The following is a 16,284-nucleotide window of genomic DNA, read 5'->3' on the forward strand; positions in this document are numbered from 1 at the left end:
TGATTAAAAATTAGAAGTAGTGAATAAAATAAATAAAAGATTGCCTTTTATCAATCCATGCTAATTATAATTTTCTAACAATCCGCATCCGCACAATTTGCATTCACATTTTGCTAATTATATTATTGCAACACTAATTCCTTCTAAGAGGTCCCTAGATTTGCATTCACATTTTTTTTTATTAGCGTGAATTTAATTTATTTTTAAATTACCTCCCTTGTCAAAAAAAGAGTTAAATTAATTAGATATTTCTAACCTACAGTTATTATGTTATAAAAATGTATCCACTTTTTCTAGGAACATTAACGAAAACGATATTTGACATTGATCCTTTTAATATGTTTTAGCAATGTGCGTGTATTTAATATTCTCTTTACGTTATGCAAAATTGTACAAACAGTGGAAATTATAAAATAGCTCTATGTCGTTATATAAACAGACCCTACTCTAATACTTATAATGAGACAATGCGATGCACTGCAAAGCACAGCATGGTGCGATGTTTACTTTTATGGTTCCAAAATCTATAGCGATGACGGACGGACGGAAGGAAGGAAGGAAGGACAGACACAGCCCGCTTATATTATAGATATTATATATATATATATATATATATATATATATATATATATATATATATATATATATATATATATATATATATATATATATATATATATATATATATATATATATATATATATATATATATATATATATATATATATATATACAGAGAGAGAGAGAGAGAGAGAAATTGAATTAGATGTTTTATTATGCGTAGTATTTTCACAAGAAATAAAAATAATGGAGTTCAACACAATTAAATTACAGCACATTTCCTTTCATATCCCAGTCCATATCACAGTCCATATCCCAGCCCACATCCCAGTATAGACGTATTACCTAATGAACAACATTATTTGTGATTTAACATTGTATACTGTCATCGGTACTCATTTTGGTATAATTACGATTAAGTAGTAGCCCAAAAACTAGGACTTAAAACTTAGATCACGAAGATACTTTACTAATAAATAAAACATTTTCCAAGATCCCACCATGTCTTTATAAAAAAATGTTTTTAAATTCTTCATTAATTTAAAGAAATCACACATCACTGATAAAAATATTTTGATTACATCCCCTGATATCGAAATAAATTTCATAGTTTGAAGATAAATGTGTAACTTAACGGAAGGTGAAACAAATAAAATATCCGTCAGAACGTAAAGTTAAAGACAGGTAGAGTAGATGGGTTACATCATATAAAAGCTGTGTGAATTTCATGCAAGAAATAAGCTCGAGGATTCGAACCCAGGCCCTTCAGACTTTACAACGTATTCTTTTCTACTCAAACACATGATTTGTTAAACTAGTGGGAAAGCGTGGTCGGATGGTAGAGCACAAGACTGGAAAGTCTCGAGTTCGAATTCGGGTTCAAGTCAACAGAGTTCACCTAGATCTGATGGGTACCTAGCTGACATTAGGGAAAGTAGAGTCTGGGCATAGTGCTGACCATACTATCTCTTCATATGTCGTGGTCACATAAACAGTAAACCTGCTTGCCCCATGGACCTTCGGGTTCGAACAGGGAACGTTACTTACTTTAATAGATTTAAAGTAGATACGTAGGTATATCATACAAACAACGACAGTTAAGGCAATGATAATCACTTACATATTTTAACTGAGGAGTTGAATGCGGTAAGTGTGTCTGGGGGAGGGGGGGGGGGGAAACCGCAACCCCCCCCCCCTCCTAATAGGGTCCTAGGACCTTTGACCACAGGTGCTTTGACCATAGGGGGTTTGACCATAGGGGGTTTGACCACAGCGGAGCTTTGACCATAGGGGCTTTGACCATAGGGGGTTTGACCACAGCGGGCCTTTGACCATAGCGGTGCTTTGACCATAGGGGGTTTGATCATAGGGGGTTTGACCATAGGGGGTTTGACCACTGGTGTTTTCTCATCAGAGGGTCTTTGATCACAGGTGGTCTATCAACTGGTGTATGATCACAGCGCTGTGTCCGGCTTTGATCATAGGTTTTTTGTCCACATAGGGTCTTTGTCTCAGATGTTATGTCCACATAAGGTCTTTGATCTCAGGTGGTTTAACCAATGCTGTCCATATATGGTAAGGATTTATTTTAAAAGTTGCTAAATTATATTTTAAATTTCGACATGATGTAATAATATGTTAAATCATCATGTATAAATACAAGTCATCTAAACTACTCTATGTAAAAACCATGGAGAATCTTGGAGAGTATAGCACGTCGACAAAAGGTAAAAGAACTTTGTTGTATCGTGGCCACGAGTTTAGGCTACACAGAGAACACCAGGACGGGTCACGCGTTTGGCGGTGTACGAAGAATCGCACTTGTAAGTGCAAAGCTGCAATAGTTTCCTTGAAGGTCTACAGATGGACTGCACACGGCAAAAGACAACTTTCTTGCAAGGTGTCGCAGGGGCAAGCTACCCAGCTGAGAAGCGATACAAGATGCTGCACGAAAAAGTACAAAGTGTTGTCCAGACATATGGTCAAACAGATGTACTGACATATTTGCGTGCTATAGCACATCTGTCATTTAGTTAACCATTTTATGTATTACATCTTTGTCTATATTGTTGGCAAGTTTTGTATCATTTTTTATCCTTTATATATGCTATGTATTTTCAAGTACATCTACATCAGGGGTTCCCAATCTTTTTTTTACTCTAGAGCACATTCTAAAATATCGGTCAATATTTCACAAATAAATCATGTAGAATCTACATGATTTATTTGTGAAACTTGTTATATGTCGCATTATTTGTGTTTCATTTATATTTAAAATAAATCTATGAGGCCTAGCACCAGCCTTTAAATATATACTAAAATATAGTTCTTGGCTTTTTTTAAAATACATGTTAATTTCTATTAACGTACTCTCAGGAAACATGTATAAAATCGTGTTAATTGTATCACACCTATGATCAAAGCCGGACACAGCGCTTGTGATCAAACACCAGTTGATAGACCACCTGTGATCAAAGACCCTCTGCTGAGAAAACACCTGTGGTCAAACCCCCTATGGTCAAACCCCCTATGATCAAACCCCCTATGGTCAAAGCACCGCTATGGTCAAAGGCCCGCTGTGGTCAAACCCCCGATGGTCAAAGCCCCTATGGTCAAAGCTCCGCTGTGGTCAAACCCCCTATGGTCAAACCCCCTATGGTCAAAGCACCTGTGGTCGTTCACGTCTCCCGTCATCCATATCTTACCCAGCCCCGCGTCTGGCCTTACAAACACAATACCAGAGAACAGGGAACCTCATGAATACACGGTGAAGAGGGTTTTCCAGATGAGAATTGCTGCAAGTGGATTCAGACAAAAGGGAGAAATAAAACTATATCAAGCATGGCGAGAGGGCCTTAATAAAGTTTTAGCCATGTGCCGTTTTTCTCTTCATTGTAAGAGGAAGTGCTGGGTTGGTTTTACCAGGAACACTTATGTCTGTTAAGGATCTACACATCTAGGAAAGTATAAGAACACATTTCTTAAAGTAAAAACATTTAACAAAGCAACGAAATACATTGCACATAATATTGCTAAACATATTGAACGAAATATTAACAAAAAATGGTCTTAAATTATTTATTTTTAAAATATCACTTTTTATAATATACTAGCCGTCCCGGCCAGGCCCTGCTCTGGCTTCTGTGAAAAACCTTTCTGTTAAAGACCATTACCTGTGTGTTTAGTAATCATCATAAACCCGGCATTGCCCACCCAAACTACAACCAACCAAAACCAAAATAACAAAACGCAAACATAAAGCTAACACAATTACAAGTACAAACGAAAACAAAAACCTAACAACAAACCCAACCACAAACACCAATAACAACAAAAAAAAAAAAAACAACGAAAAAGCAAACGAAAACAAACCAAATCCAAACGCAAAACCAACCAAAAACACAAATACAAACCCAAACAAAAAAACACAAACAAAAACGAAAAAAGAAAGAACAAAAACGAACCAAATCAAAACGCAACCACTAACGCAAACACACCTAAACACAAAGAAAACACTAACGCGAACATAAACGCCCGGGGCGGAATCACCTGTTTTAGCTTAATGAACGACTATAGTACCCCAACTTATTCATAGTCTTTTGCACTTACTTAAACGAACGCGCCTATTTCAATTTAATGAACAATTTTAATACTCCAAGCTTATCCGTAAAATACCTATAACATTTGCACTTGATCAATGCCCGCTAATTATGTAATTATTTTTTTCCCAACACCAAAACAAAGTAATAAAAAGTAAATTTTTTTCAACTAATGCAATGATTTTATAAAGGGAAGTAGTTGTGTTTTCCTAATTTATCAAAGGGAAGTAAGTGCTATAGGACTAAATAAAGACATAATTAGAATTTTTGTAAAAGATGATATTTTTTTAAAACTTGTGTTTAATGAACATGCCGACAATTATTACTATAATTTGAAAAATGAAAATTATTTCCCAACACTTTCAATAGTAATTTTTTAACTCATAAATTTAGACAAATGCGCACGATAATTGTCTAACACTTAAATCCATCCAAGACCAACGACAAACATGCGTTACATACAGAACTGAGCTTTATATATTAGATCACAAAAACCTATTAAAAAAGCCCAGCAAAAGCAATTTGCATAATATTTAACAAAATTATATTTAACAAAAAATAAATTATAGCAACAACATGGTTTAAAAGTAGGTGTAATAACCATAACAAGGGGGAAGAAACAAAAGCAGCCATTACCTTTTGGTATACGATTGACTAATTTTGAATTTAAAACCAGGATATGAAAACTTTAGCCATTATGGAAGAAAGTTATTGTTTGTTAATCTCAATCCCTAAGCCTAAGCTCAAAAGCTTCTTAGTTAACAGACGTTTAATCCAATCATGTAGATAGGTATTGGATGTTACCTCGATAAATTTAAATAAATATTCCTCTTTAGAAATAACGAGCTATTGCGCAGATAGAGTTCATTTGTTTTTGACGTTGGCATAAGAAGGTATGGTGTGATCATAAGTTTCCCATGACTTAGGAAACTATCAGAGCTAGCTGAACTCAATGTGACATAGCAACGTGACATCTATGTGTCAACGTGATATGTGTGCCAATGTGACATCTGTGCCAATGTGATATCTGTGCCAATGTGACATCCGTATCACCGTCATGGAACGGAGTGGCCTAGGGGTAGAGAGCTAGACTGCAAACCTGTAAGGCTCAAGTTCGAATCCGGGTTTTAGCCAATAGACCTTCACGGAGTCCACCCAGCACTTATGGGTACCTACCTCACGTTAGTAAGGACAGCTGGGCATAGTGCTAACCACACTTTAAAGAGGTCACATAAACAGGTGAATCCACTTCACTTGCTCCATAAACCGTCAGGTTAGGAAGAGGAACTTTATTACCGTCACTTCAATGTAGGCCTAAATGTCACATAATATCAATGCGACATAAGATTAAGTCAACCAGATCTCCTGGTTAATGTGACTAAAATGCGAAAAAGAGGGATTTTTTTGTGTGTCGCAACCTTCCTTCAACAAGCGAACGCCAAACTCTCTATCTCTTGAACCGTATTAAACATTTAAAATAGACCTGACAGCTACACTACCAGACGCAAATCTTGTAGCAATTGTATTTGCTGCATGTTGTAGATCCATCCAACTAGCAAGTTTTAGGACTAACACAAATCTAAGTCACTTCCTGGTTGTGTTTTTTGTTCTTAGCATCTAACAAATGAGGTTTCTGATAGAAATATGATTGCTGTCTTTCAGTTTATTTATCTTTCTAGCAGCTGGTTTGAAGTTTAATATAGATACGTTTATCTGCTTGAAGTATTTGTTTTAATTTTTTTCTTAGTGGTACATGTGAAATGGATCCGATGTATTTGCAATGGTGTCTGAAGGTTTTGGTGTTTTTGATATTTGTGTCGAGAACAACGAATGGACTAGGTAAGGATGTTGTTTTTACAGAGGGCTACGTAGATTAGATATTGGTTGGATGATGTAAACCATTTTCTTAGATGAGGTGATATTCATTGACATGCATCATACGTGTTTTATAAAAATAAATTGTATTGTTTCATTTCTTTACATAAAATATTATCTTTTTTTATCAATAATACAATTTTAAAAACATTAAATGATAAAGTGTGTTTTCTAATTACATATAGGCGTTAAATTTCACTTGTAATTTTGACGGATTGAGTTTTTGAAATAATACAGTTTAATAAGTAAAGGTAAAGAATGAAATACTTTTTTCCCTTAACGAAATAGAGGGATGCCAACAACCTATGGAAATTGGAAAGCCACAAGTGTTTCGTCACACACAAAAACTCGACAATGTCACCACACTGATATGGGCTGTCACATTACAGAATGTAAACGTTGAGTTAAGCTGTGTAGTTTCAAGCCAGAGTTGTAGCAATCCTTATTCCAACATTATCGGCAATATTTCTCAGCAAAGTGATCAGACGACAACATTCTTAACGATATTAACTACGACATTCGACATGAGAAGTGTGAAGATAAGTTATAATAATTTGACAGTTATTGACAATTGTTCTTTAGAACTTTTTGGTAAGCATTAGCAATATACATAAAAAGATTAATAGAAACACACAGGCACACACAAAAGCAGACATACACACATACCCACCAAATCCTATATACCTATGTGTATGTATAAAGATATATATATATATATTTATAAATATATATATATATATATATATATATATATATATATATATATATATATATATATATATATATATATATATATATATATATATATCAAAGTATGTGTGTGTGTGTGTTTGTTTGTCTGTCTTTTATACATTACTACACCTTTCAGCCGATCGCAATGAAACTTTGGGAAGTTACTATGGTGGCGCCACGGGAGAATGCGATTTTACTCTATATCCGAGTGCAAATAAACTTTGGGGAGTTGATGAGAATAAACCGAAAAAGTTTCTGGAAAAAAAATAATTTTGCACGGGTGGCCCCATACAGGGTGCGATTTGGAGCTCCGGTATTTCCTAAGGGCGCTATAGCGCCTACGTTTGTTTTAAATAGTGAATGAATAAAATGGGGCATTATAATAGTTTAATAACTTTAATCAGGCAAGTCCGCCGGCGCCCCGGGCATGGTGCAACCCCCCCCCCCACCCCTTGGCTAAGCCGTGAGAAGTATTGCACATCCGTCTGTTTTTAAAATTGCGAAAGAGTATGCATAAGGTTTTGTTTTAGAGTCATTCACTAAACATAATCAGGCGCGTCCGCCGGCGCCCCTGCAAGATGCGATTAGGTAAACGCAGGCATTGTTAACATTTAAATAACTCAGTTTTGAAGGTCACGCGTCTAAGAATATAGGATAAGTATAGTATTGAAGAAACCCTCCAAAACTATTTCAGAAGTATTTATTTTTCATTTATTTTTCTTTTACTCCTGGGGAGGTTTCCGTGGGGACAAAATTCAATCTTGCAGCGGAGGCGTCCCGACAGGGTGCACTTTAGCGACTCGGGTTATCCCGGCAGCACTGGTGCATACGTTTGTTTTAAAGAATGTGATAAATATGAATAAGAAGTAATATTATAGTCGTTCATTAAACTGAATCAGGCGCGTCCGTCCGCGCCCGGGTAGGGTGCGATATGCCTCTGGCTATCCTGGGGCTTTCTATTATCTCCGCGGCGACGCGCAGGGACGGGCGTACTAGTATATATATATATATATATATATATAAATATGTATATATATATATATATATATATATATATATATATATATATATATATATATATATATATATATATATATATATATGCAACATGAGCGTTTAAACTCCCCAAATTATCGGTTTTATGCTGTTCGGCCTGTACTAAACATTGTAATCTTAATTAACTGCACAACACCTTATCTGACCTGTAGAACACCTTTTTGTCTCACTTGTCGAAAACCTTATCTCTCCTATAGAAAACTTTCTTATCTCCCCTATAGAAAACTTTCTTATCTTACCTGTAGAAATTTTCTTATCTCCTCTGTAGAAAATTTTCTTAAGGAGGCATAGCAACCCTTCCCGGCGCCCGGGGACAAACTTTCGATTTGCACACCCCCCTCAAACTTTCAATTTGTTTTTCCAACCCTTTTTGGCGCCCCCCTATGCTCGGCGCCTGAGGACATATGTCGCCCCCCCCCCCCCTCGCCACGCCTCTGCTTTCTTATCTCTCTTGTAGAAGGCCTTCTTATCTCACATGTTTAACACATTTTTATCACACACGTGAAACATCTTCTGAGGCTTCTTATCCCAGCTCTACACAACTTATCACTTGATTTTTTTTCAGCACGACCTGCTGACGTCAAATGCTACAACCCTGTCCTAAGAAGTGATAAGACTGGAGTCGACGTTAGATGTAGCGCAATCAAAATGTACCCTGATAATGCTAAACCTTTTCTCTACACACTAAACAATGTAAGTCTTTTGCAAGAAGACTAAACTAAAAGAAAGACCTTGATTGCATTATCTAATTAGTTAATGTTTACGTTGGGAGTTGTGTTGTCATGCCCCCGAGGACCTCACAATCAGGTCTTCACAATATCTTTGTATTTAAACGACATTGTAATAAATACTGAATGTTTAGTATTAATATTTAAGCCCCCATTACCATCATATATATTTTTAAATTTTGAAGACTAGTGAGCAATCCTGGCAATTAAAGGACATTAAAACTTATATGAATAGTCAGCGCCCATAATGACACATACGCCGAATCTAACCCACGCTAATCCTTTGTCATTCTCAGCGCTAAACCTAACATTAATTCAAACCGAACAATGAGGCTGTTGATAAATGAACAGGGATGTGTGTGTGTGTGCATGGGGAGGGGTTGGGGGTTGGTTATGACTTCAGTAATGGCGTGTACCCTAACTCTGTGGAGATGGCATGTAAAGAAACAAAACTTTTGCAATAGTATTGAACATTTAGTAGAGATGGTACACCCACTCTTTGAAAGAATACGGAACGAGGCAGAAATAGACTTGAAGGAAGGCCTTCAGATAAAGCCATCCAAGAAAAGTGGCCTCAGTAGCTATAACGACTCTAGGGGAATCACATTGGTTGGTCTCAGTACCTGGGATTGTTTTTTTTATGGGGTTTGACCCAGAGCTGAAAGACGAGCAGGCAGAATTCCGAATAAATTATATCTTGCACGGACCAGATCGCAATACTCCGTATCATAAGTGAGAAGTTAATAGAGTGGAACTCACCACTATATCGGTCACATTAATTAAATTCTCCTGGGTAATATTGTGGACCATCAGGGCGTGGCAGATGCAAAACAAGAGCAGCCTTCGCTCAATTAAGGAACATTAGGGCTTCCAGTGAGATTTCCTTCAAAACCAACGTGCAACTTTTTAACTCCAATGTAAAATCAGTGCTGCTGTATGGGGGTAAAGACCGCAAACTGTTAAAGGCCAGACTTTTATAAACAGCTGCCTCAGAATCCGCTGACCGACACCATAAATAACTCACACCAAAAGAATACGACAGGACAACTTTCCGCTGAAGAAGAAATTTGGAATAGAAGATGGGGTTGGATATGCACACACTGTTCAGACCACCAACCAGTATCACCAGGCAGGCATTGAGGAGGAATCCTTAAGGAAAGCGCAATACAGGTCGAACAAAAACACCACGCAAAGGAGGCTTGAAATGGAATCAGCAAATTGGGTTACAGTTAACGTTAGGTTGAGAAGATGGCACAGGACAGAGGACTTTTGGTTGGCGGCCCACACCCCAAGAGAACAGAGATCTGGGGATGATGATGATTGTACACTTGAATTCAGTAAAAACGTTACAATATTTTGTTTAATGTCGTCCATTATTGACCCCAAACTCAAAAGAGGAAGGTCACACATTTTATGTGTGAGGATTAGTGGAAAGATTTTAAAATTGTTTCACCCAGCTGTCTCGTCATTTTTGAGTGACCACTAAAAAAAACAACAATAAAAAAACAAAGTGTTGATAAAATTAAGTGTTTGAATAGTTTATTGGATTGTTAAAAAATGCCTTTTAACGCTAAACATTAAGTAATTTATTGGCAAACCATGTACCTGAATTAATAGTTTTATATTCAAGGAGACAAGAAAATAAATCTTTTTATTAAATCTCCTTTCATTAAGGACTATATCAACATGACAGAACCATTGAAGCCATCTATTACCATTCCCGGATCCTACTACTTTGATTACACTTATCCCGTACCCGCCTCTTTGTTAATCAGAGGAAACAACACATTCTTCATGTCCATCTACCAATCGGTCTCAAATGGTCAAACATTTGTCAACAGTAGCACTGTGTGGATTTTACTAAGTAAGTGCATTTGTTAACATATCACACCTGAGTTAATCATTAAAATATTTAACCGTGTGCTTAGGACGTCTAAGGAATACGGTGTACTCCAAAAATGCGTTATTATTTTAATTTCGACAGGCTAGAAATTATAAAAATTATTTGTAAACCCAATTTAGAACAATACTTGACAAGAAAGACTGAACAGTTTATCATAATTAAATGTAAAGCAGATAAAAAACTCAAAATATATTTTGAAAATGTCAGCAAATTTGATTCTTTTAAAAGAGTAGATGAAAATTGTTTGATTACAAAGTGAAAAGTGATGATAGATATTTTTTAAACATAATTTAAATCATTAAATCTCTTAATTTACTAGGTAGATTTTTTTATAAAATAGAATAAATCCATTCTTGATAACGGTTCCGTCTTTTTCTAAATCATAAAGTCCTAGACACGGTTATAGCATGGGTTGGGTGAAGGCACTGTAAAAAAATCGATTTCTAACCAGTACAACGAAGAAACCTTAAAAACTATATTTTCTGAAGTTTTAGAATCGTGTAAAATATATGACTAAATGGCCTATTCGGCTTATTCGGCAAAAATTATATTTCTATCATCGATCAAAAAACTAGAGCTTATTGCATTACGTGTTTGATTGTTTTTTTTTCTTCTGCAGATCAGTCGTATTCAGCGATTTATGTTTATCCCTATAAGTCCTCAGTTGAATATGACGCTACTTTGAACGCAAGTCTAACTATAATTTGCTCAGCCTATCCTATCCCTGCGCCAAGAATCTCATTGACCAGAAGGAGCAGCGGACTTGTACTCAACTCGACGGAGAACTCCAGACTGTTGACCTTCACCTTGACGTCGTTTAACTGCCTTGACACGGACGAGTACGTCTGCCTGGTCGACAACGGGTTGCCGGATGTCCCAAACGCAACCAGTTCGATTGGGATCTACGGAAGTTCATGTGAGTTTCTGTTTAATAAGAAAATAAAAATAGAGACCATATTATTGAGTCGAACCATATGAGAATGGACATTATAAAAGTGGTGCACAAATTATCGAGTAGTGACGACAATAAGAAAAGTAAAAATAAATGTGTTTAATCTTGCAGCTGCTCAAAGATATAAGAATTTATTTCAACCAAGAAAAACAAAAAGTGGGAGGCAGGGTGTGTAGATTTTGTGAGGGTGGATAGATGGAATTAGCAAATGTCCCGCAATGTTTAAATTATAAAATGTACTTCCATCAACAGGACCGTATTCAGACTAGAAAAACCCTAAACTATTAACGTTATGTCCATGTATACGTCTAGATATTTTAAGTCATTGACAGATATATACACCTTTTGAAAAGAAGTTTGCCGACAAAAAAGGGTGTTTATAACTTTAGTGGAAAGAGAACTCGACCTCCACATACGAAAATTATAAATAGATTTTAAGAAATAAATTTGGTGACGAAATGCCCACCACTGTATTAAGAAAAAAAATTGGGGCCCCAAATATGCGTAAATTCAGCATTATTCACAAATAATTCTTTCAGTGTATAAGTTTTGGTCTTGCTCAACCTACGAACTAATATGAGTCTTTTTTGTACAACTTTAGAGTCAAAAATTGATTGTTTACTATACAGCATGCATAAACAGTATTTACGTTGAGCTTTCTCATTTTTTTTTCAATTTGGCGTCCTAAACATTCTTTTGAGCGCTTTGGCGCATACGTTCGTTTTAAATAGTGCGCTAGGCTATGGATAAAAAGGGTTGAAAAGGTCCTTCACTAAGTCGAATCCACAACAGAGTGCAGTTGGCGCCCCGGGCCTCCCCGTGAGCGGTATGAAGATTAAGTTCGTTTAAGTAAGTGCAATAGATTATGAATAAGTTGGGGTATTATATTCGTTTACTAAGTTGAATCAGGCAGGTCCTGCGGCGCCTCAGCAGGGTGAAATTTGGTGCCCCTGGGCTAAACTGAGCAATATGCGTTTATGTTTGCATTTATGTTTGTGTTTATGCCATGCGTTATTATTTGCGTTTAGGTTTGCGTTTGTGTTTCTGTGTTGCGTTTTCGTTTGCGTTTTCGTTTGTGTTTTTAGTGTTTGAGTTTGCATTTGTGTTTGCGTTTGTGTTTGCACTGTATTTGCATTTGTGTTTGCATTGCGTTTGTGTTTGTGTTTGCGTTTTCTTTTGTGTTTGTATATAGTTTTTCTACAATGCTAGTTATTTTTCTTTTAAACATGGTTACATTTAAAGTCATTAAAAACAAATTTCCAATACTCGATCGAAAAGGCGGTGTTCAGCTACAAGACCAACAGGCGAATCAGCAAAAGATTCAAGTCAAGCCCGGAAGTGACGTCCTTGTATCCATCCAGGTGATATCACGTGACAACCCCAACAACCCTCTCCTTACACGGTACGTGGGCGGAAACGTGTTCTCAGTACCCGAAGCATTCTACAGCACTCAGTACATCTTGACCAGCAAGTACTACGGCAAACTGAATCTTGCTCTCTATCACGTGACCGAAGACGAGCTGTCTGATTACACAGTTAGCATTAATGATAATATCCTGTACAATTTTACTCTTGCAGATGGTAAGTAGTTATATGAAGTCATGAGAATAATGTTTAAAAGTAAAGCATTTTTAAAATTCATAATTTAGTATGTGTTAAATAACATAGTTTCAGAAATATCCAAACATAACCAACAAAATTTAAAAGTCCCCATACATTTCTTTAATTAAGTCTGCCTACAGTATATTCTAATTTACCGATTTGTTTTACATAAGGTGGAAGTATAAGCCATCGTGTTGAATATTAAATTTATAACTTCAAACTTAGCTTATTTGTAGATAATGGTACATATTTCATCTTGCATTAAATTAATGCGACTCCCATTAAAATGAAGGTGTTGAACTTCTTGATTCATTTTCTGCTTGGATTGGCTCTTCTCCTCATACAAAACACGGATGTTAAGATGAAGTGAATGCATTAACATAAAAGGCTAAGATGTGACATTTTAATGATGTTTTGCAATCGTTTGACGCAGTGGACCGTTAAAACAACAGACATAATCCCCATTATATGCGGTTTTTTTTTTTCTTCGGGCATTAATATCCGGAAAGATTTCACATCCCAGTAAAACTATGGGGGGGGGGGGGGGGGGGGGGGGATTGGGGAGGGTCGCTCTTCACCAACAAAAATAGGTTACTGCCCCATTATTTAAAGGGTAACATTCTTTTTAAATAAGCTAAATGTAAAGTGTAATTACATAATTATTTCAAAACAGACAAAGCTACATCTGTTAATTAATACCTGTTTTAGTTTTTGCAAATAACTGTTTTAAAAATAAATAGATTTCTTTGAAGTATAAATAAAATGAGACAATATTTTTATGAGGGCTTGTTAGTGTGCTACTTAATCATTATCTTTCCCCGTTTGTGATTAATTCACATGGGGCAGATAAAATAGTGTTCATCTGTTTCAATGACCTCGGCATAAAGGGGATATTGTGGTCAGCATTATGCTCAGCCGCCTTTGTTTTTCTAACCTGCGTTTCGTGACTATCGGTCGTTCTACTGATTTGAACCCGGATTCGATATCGACACTTTCAGGTTAGCAGTCTAGCTCTATACCACTAGGTCATATCACCCCACAACGTAAAACGTGTAATATGAACATTATAGCTGTAACGTAACCCGCGCTGGTAATAATTTTTACATACGCTACAAGACAAAAACAACTTACCAAACAAGCCTTTACATTAATGGCAGACTACTCTCTCCACTCCCACCCTTGCTAGGCCTCTGTTATTAGCTTTTAATACTCCAACTATAAGACAAGCTAACAAAGTATACAAGTGTGCCCATTTGCTTTCTTCCAGAGTCTTCCATCAACTACCAAAATCTTGCTATTGGTGTAGGGGTCGCTGCCATAGGGGTTATCTGTGTGACCATCGTGGTCGCACTTGTCTGTTACTACAGGAATGTGAGGTCGTCAAGGCTCCGCTCTGAGGACACCAGGCTCACAGTCTATGACGTCAGGGAGACCAGTACTAACTACAAGGAGGACTACCTGGAGCCCACAGGTAATAATAGGAGCCAGCAGGTAATAATAGGAGCCCACAGGTAATAACAGGAACCAACTGGTAATAATAGGAGCCAACTGGTAATAATAGGAGCCAACTGGTAATAGTATGAGGCCATAGGTATTAATAGGAGCCCAATGGTATTAATAGGAGCCCACAGTCATGTAATAACAGGAACGCAAGGGTAAAGGTTAATAGAAATTATTTCGTGAAAGATATATAAATTGTCATATGCATTGTGGATAAGCAATTGTGAAAGGGCTACTTTTACATTTCCTACCATTTCAAATAAGTTGAGAGAAAAAAAATTCGATACATTTTTTTATGGTTCTGCTCATGTTCAGTAACGCAAACTTTTATTTATTATATATCTTTTAGCATACAACAAACAAACTTTTTTGATTAATACCTTAATTAAATTATTATTTTAATGTTATTTTTGTGTATGTTCCTTTAATTTTTATTACTGAGAAGCAACTCAACACCTGAAACAATGCATTTTTTTGTCTTTCAGTAAATCGATCTACCACAAATTCAGATTATGGTGATGATTCAGTCTATACCGACAACAACGGCTTACATAAATTCGGGGACCAGGAATCTAAACCACGCCAGAACGTTTACCACCACTCACCTAACAGAATGGACACCAGCTCGGGGGTTGTTGAGCCGGGGGAGATGTACGGGAATGTGCTGACCCCCGGGGACACCTCTCCAGTCAACGACACCGACCAGCCTCTCTACAGCAACATGTGATTTTATATCTTATTGATTGCATTGTATTGATCTGTGGTCATATGTGGTGCAGATATTGTTTGAATTTTCTATGATCTATGCCTATCAAAGCAATATTTGATACTGATACAATATCTGGAATGTCTTATAGTTTAATGCACTGTGTGATAAAGTAATATCTATATTTGATAACTCCTATATCGCAATGTGTTATACGAAATACATGGTAAAATGTGTTTTCCTTAACAAACGTTTACAATAAAAACTATACTTTTTATATGCGTGCTATATACTCATTTCAACTTGTTAGCTTAGTTTTTGTACAACAATTTCAAATTTTCTTTGTTTTTCCCTACTTCTTCGGCTTTTATACATACAGTGTTGATAGTTCTAATGTAATCTATTGCGAAGTGTTTGATTTTAATTACATTTTTTTGTTATTTTTATTTATCTAAACTATATTCACAAAGATGTCAAATGCTGTGTGATAACTGAGCAATAACAACTTATAAAAACTTGTCAATTGTAATACAGTGACAAATATTCCGTCGACGAAAATCTCTTAGAAGCTTATGGTGAAATCTTTATAGAGTCACAAGAAGAAATATATAGCCTTATTACATTTATAAGGGAGAAGAAACTAATTTCCATCATAGAACCACCTTGCAGTTTTGAATAGACAATTTTATCGTTGTTATCTACGAACACATTGTTTACCAGGTAGACGTGACGTCATCCGTCTATATGCCAGTGGGACATCCGTTACCAGATAGACGTGTTACCTTATGATTATAATTATAATGATTATTTAATTATTATAATTGTTTGTGAATTAACATTGTATGCTGACATCTGTACACATTTTGGTATAATTACAATAAAGTAGTAGCTCATAAAATAGGAATTAAAACTTAGATGACGAAGACAGTTTACTAATAAATAAGACATTTCCTGTTCTAAGATCCCACCATGTCTTTATAACATTTGTTTATTTAAAACTTCCGTGATATAAAGAAATCACACAGCACTGAGAAAATATATTTTGATTATATCCCTTGATATCTAAATAA

General features: G+C 36.1%; 1 protein-coding gene across 1 annotated transcript; it reads left to right on the top strand.

The window, feature by feature from the left end:
- Positions 1–9,034: 9,034 nt before the first annotated feature.
- LOC131942801 (uncharacterized) lies at positions 9,035–15,235 on the top strand. Its single transcript, XM_059302732.1, has 7 exons — positions 9,035–9,160; positions 9,660–9,888; positions 10,182–10,415; positions 11,074–11,370; positions 12,685–12,987; positions 14,276–14,479; positions 14,994–15,235. Exons 1-7 carry the CDS (start codon positions 9,035–9,037, stop codon positions 15,233–15,235), a joined length of 1,635 nt encoding a protein of 544 aa, XP_059158715.1.
- Positions 15,236–16,284: the final 1,049 nt, after the last annotated feature.

This window comes from Physella acuta, unplaced genomic scaffold (genome assembly GCF_028476545.2).
Source record: "Physella acuta isolate Inbredline_101_S28 unplaced genomic scaffold, ASM2847654v3 ptg000037l, whole genome shotgun sequence".
NCBI classification, from domain to species: domain Eukaryota; kingdom Metazoa; phylum Mollusca; class Gastropoda; family Physidae; genus Physella; species Physella acuta.

Excerpts from the sequence above, each read along its gene's own strand:
- LOC131942801 (XM_059302732.1), top strand. The coding sequence starts at position 9,035 with ATGGTACACCCACTCTTTGAAAGAATACGGAACGAGGCAGAAATAGAC. Across the intron at positions 9,161-9,659 it reads ACTCTAGGGGAATCACATTG|ACCACCAACCAGTATCACCA; the intron begins GTTGGTCTCAGT and ends CACACTGTTCAG. Across the intron at positions 12,988-14,275 it reads CAATTTTACTCTTGCAGATG|AGTCTTCCATCAACTACCAA; the intron begins GTAAGTAGTTAT and ends GCTTTCTTCCAG.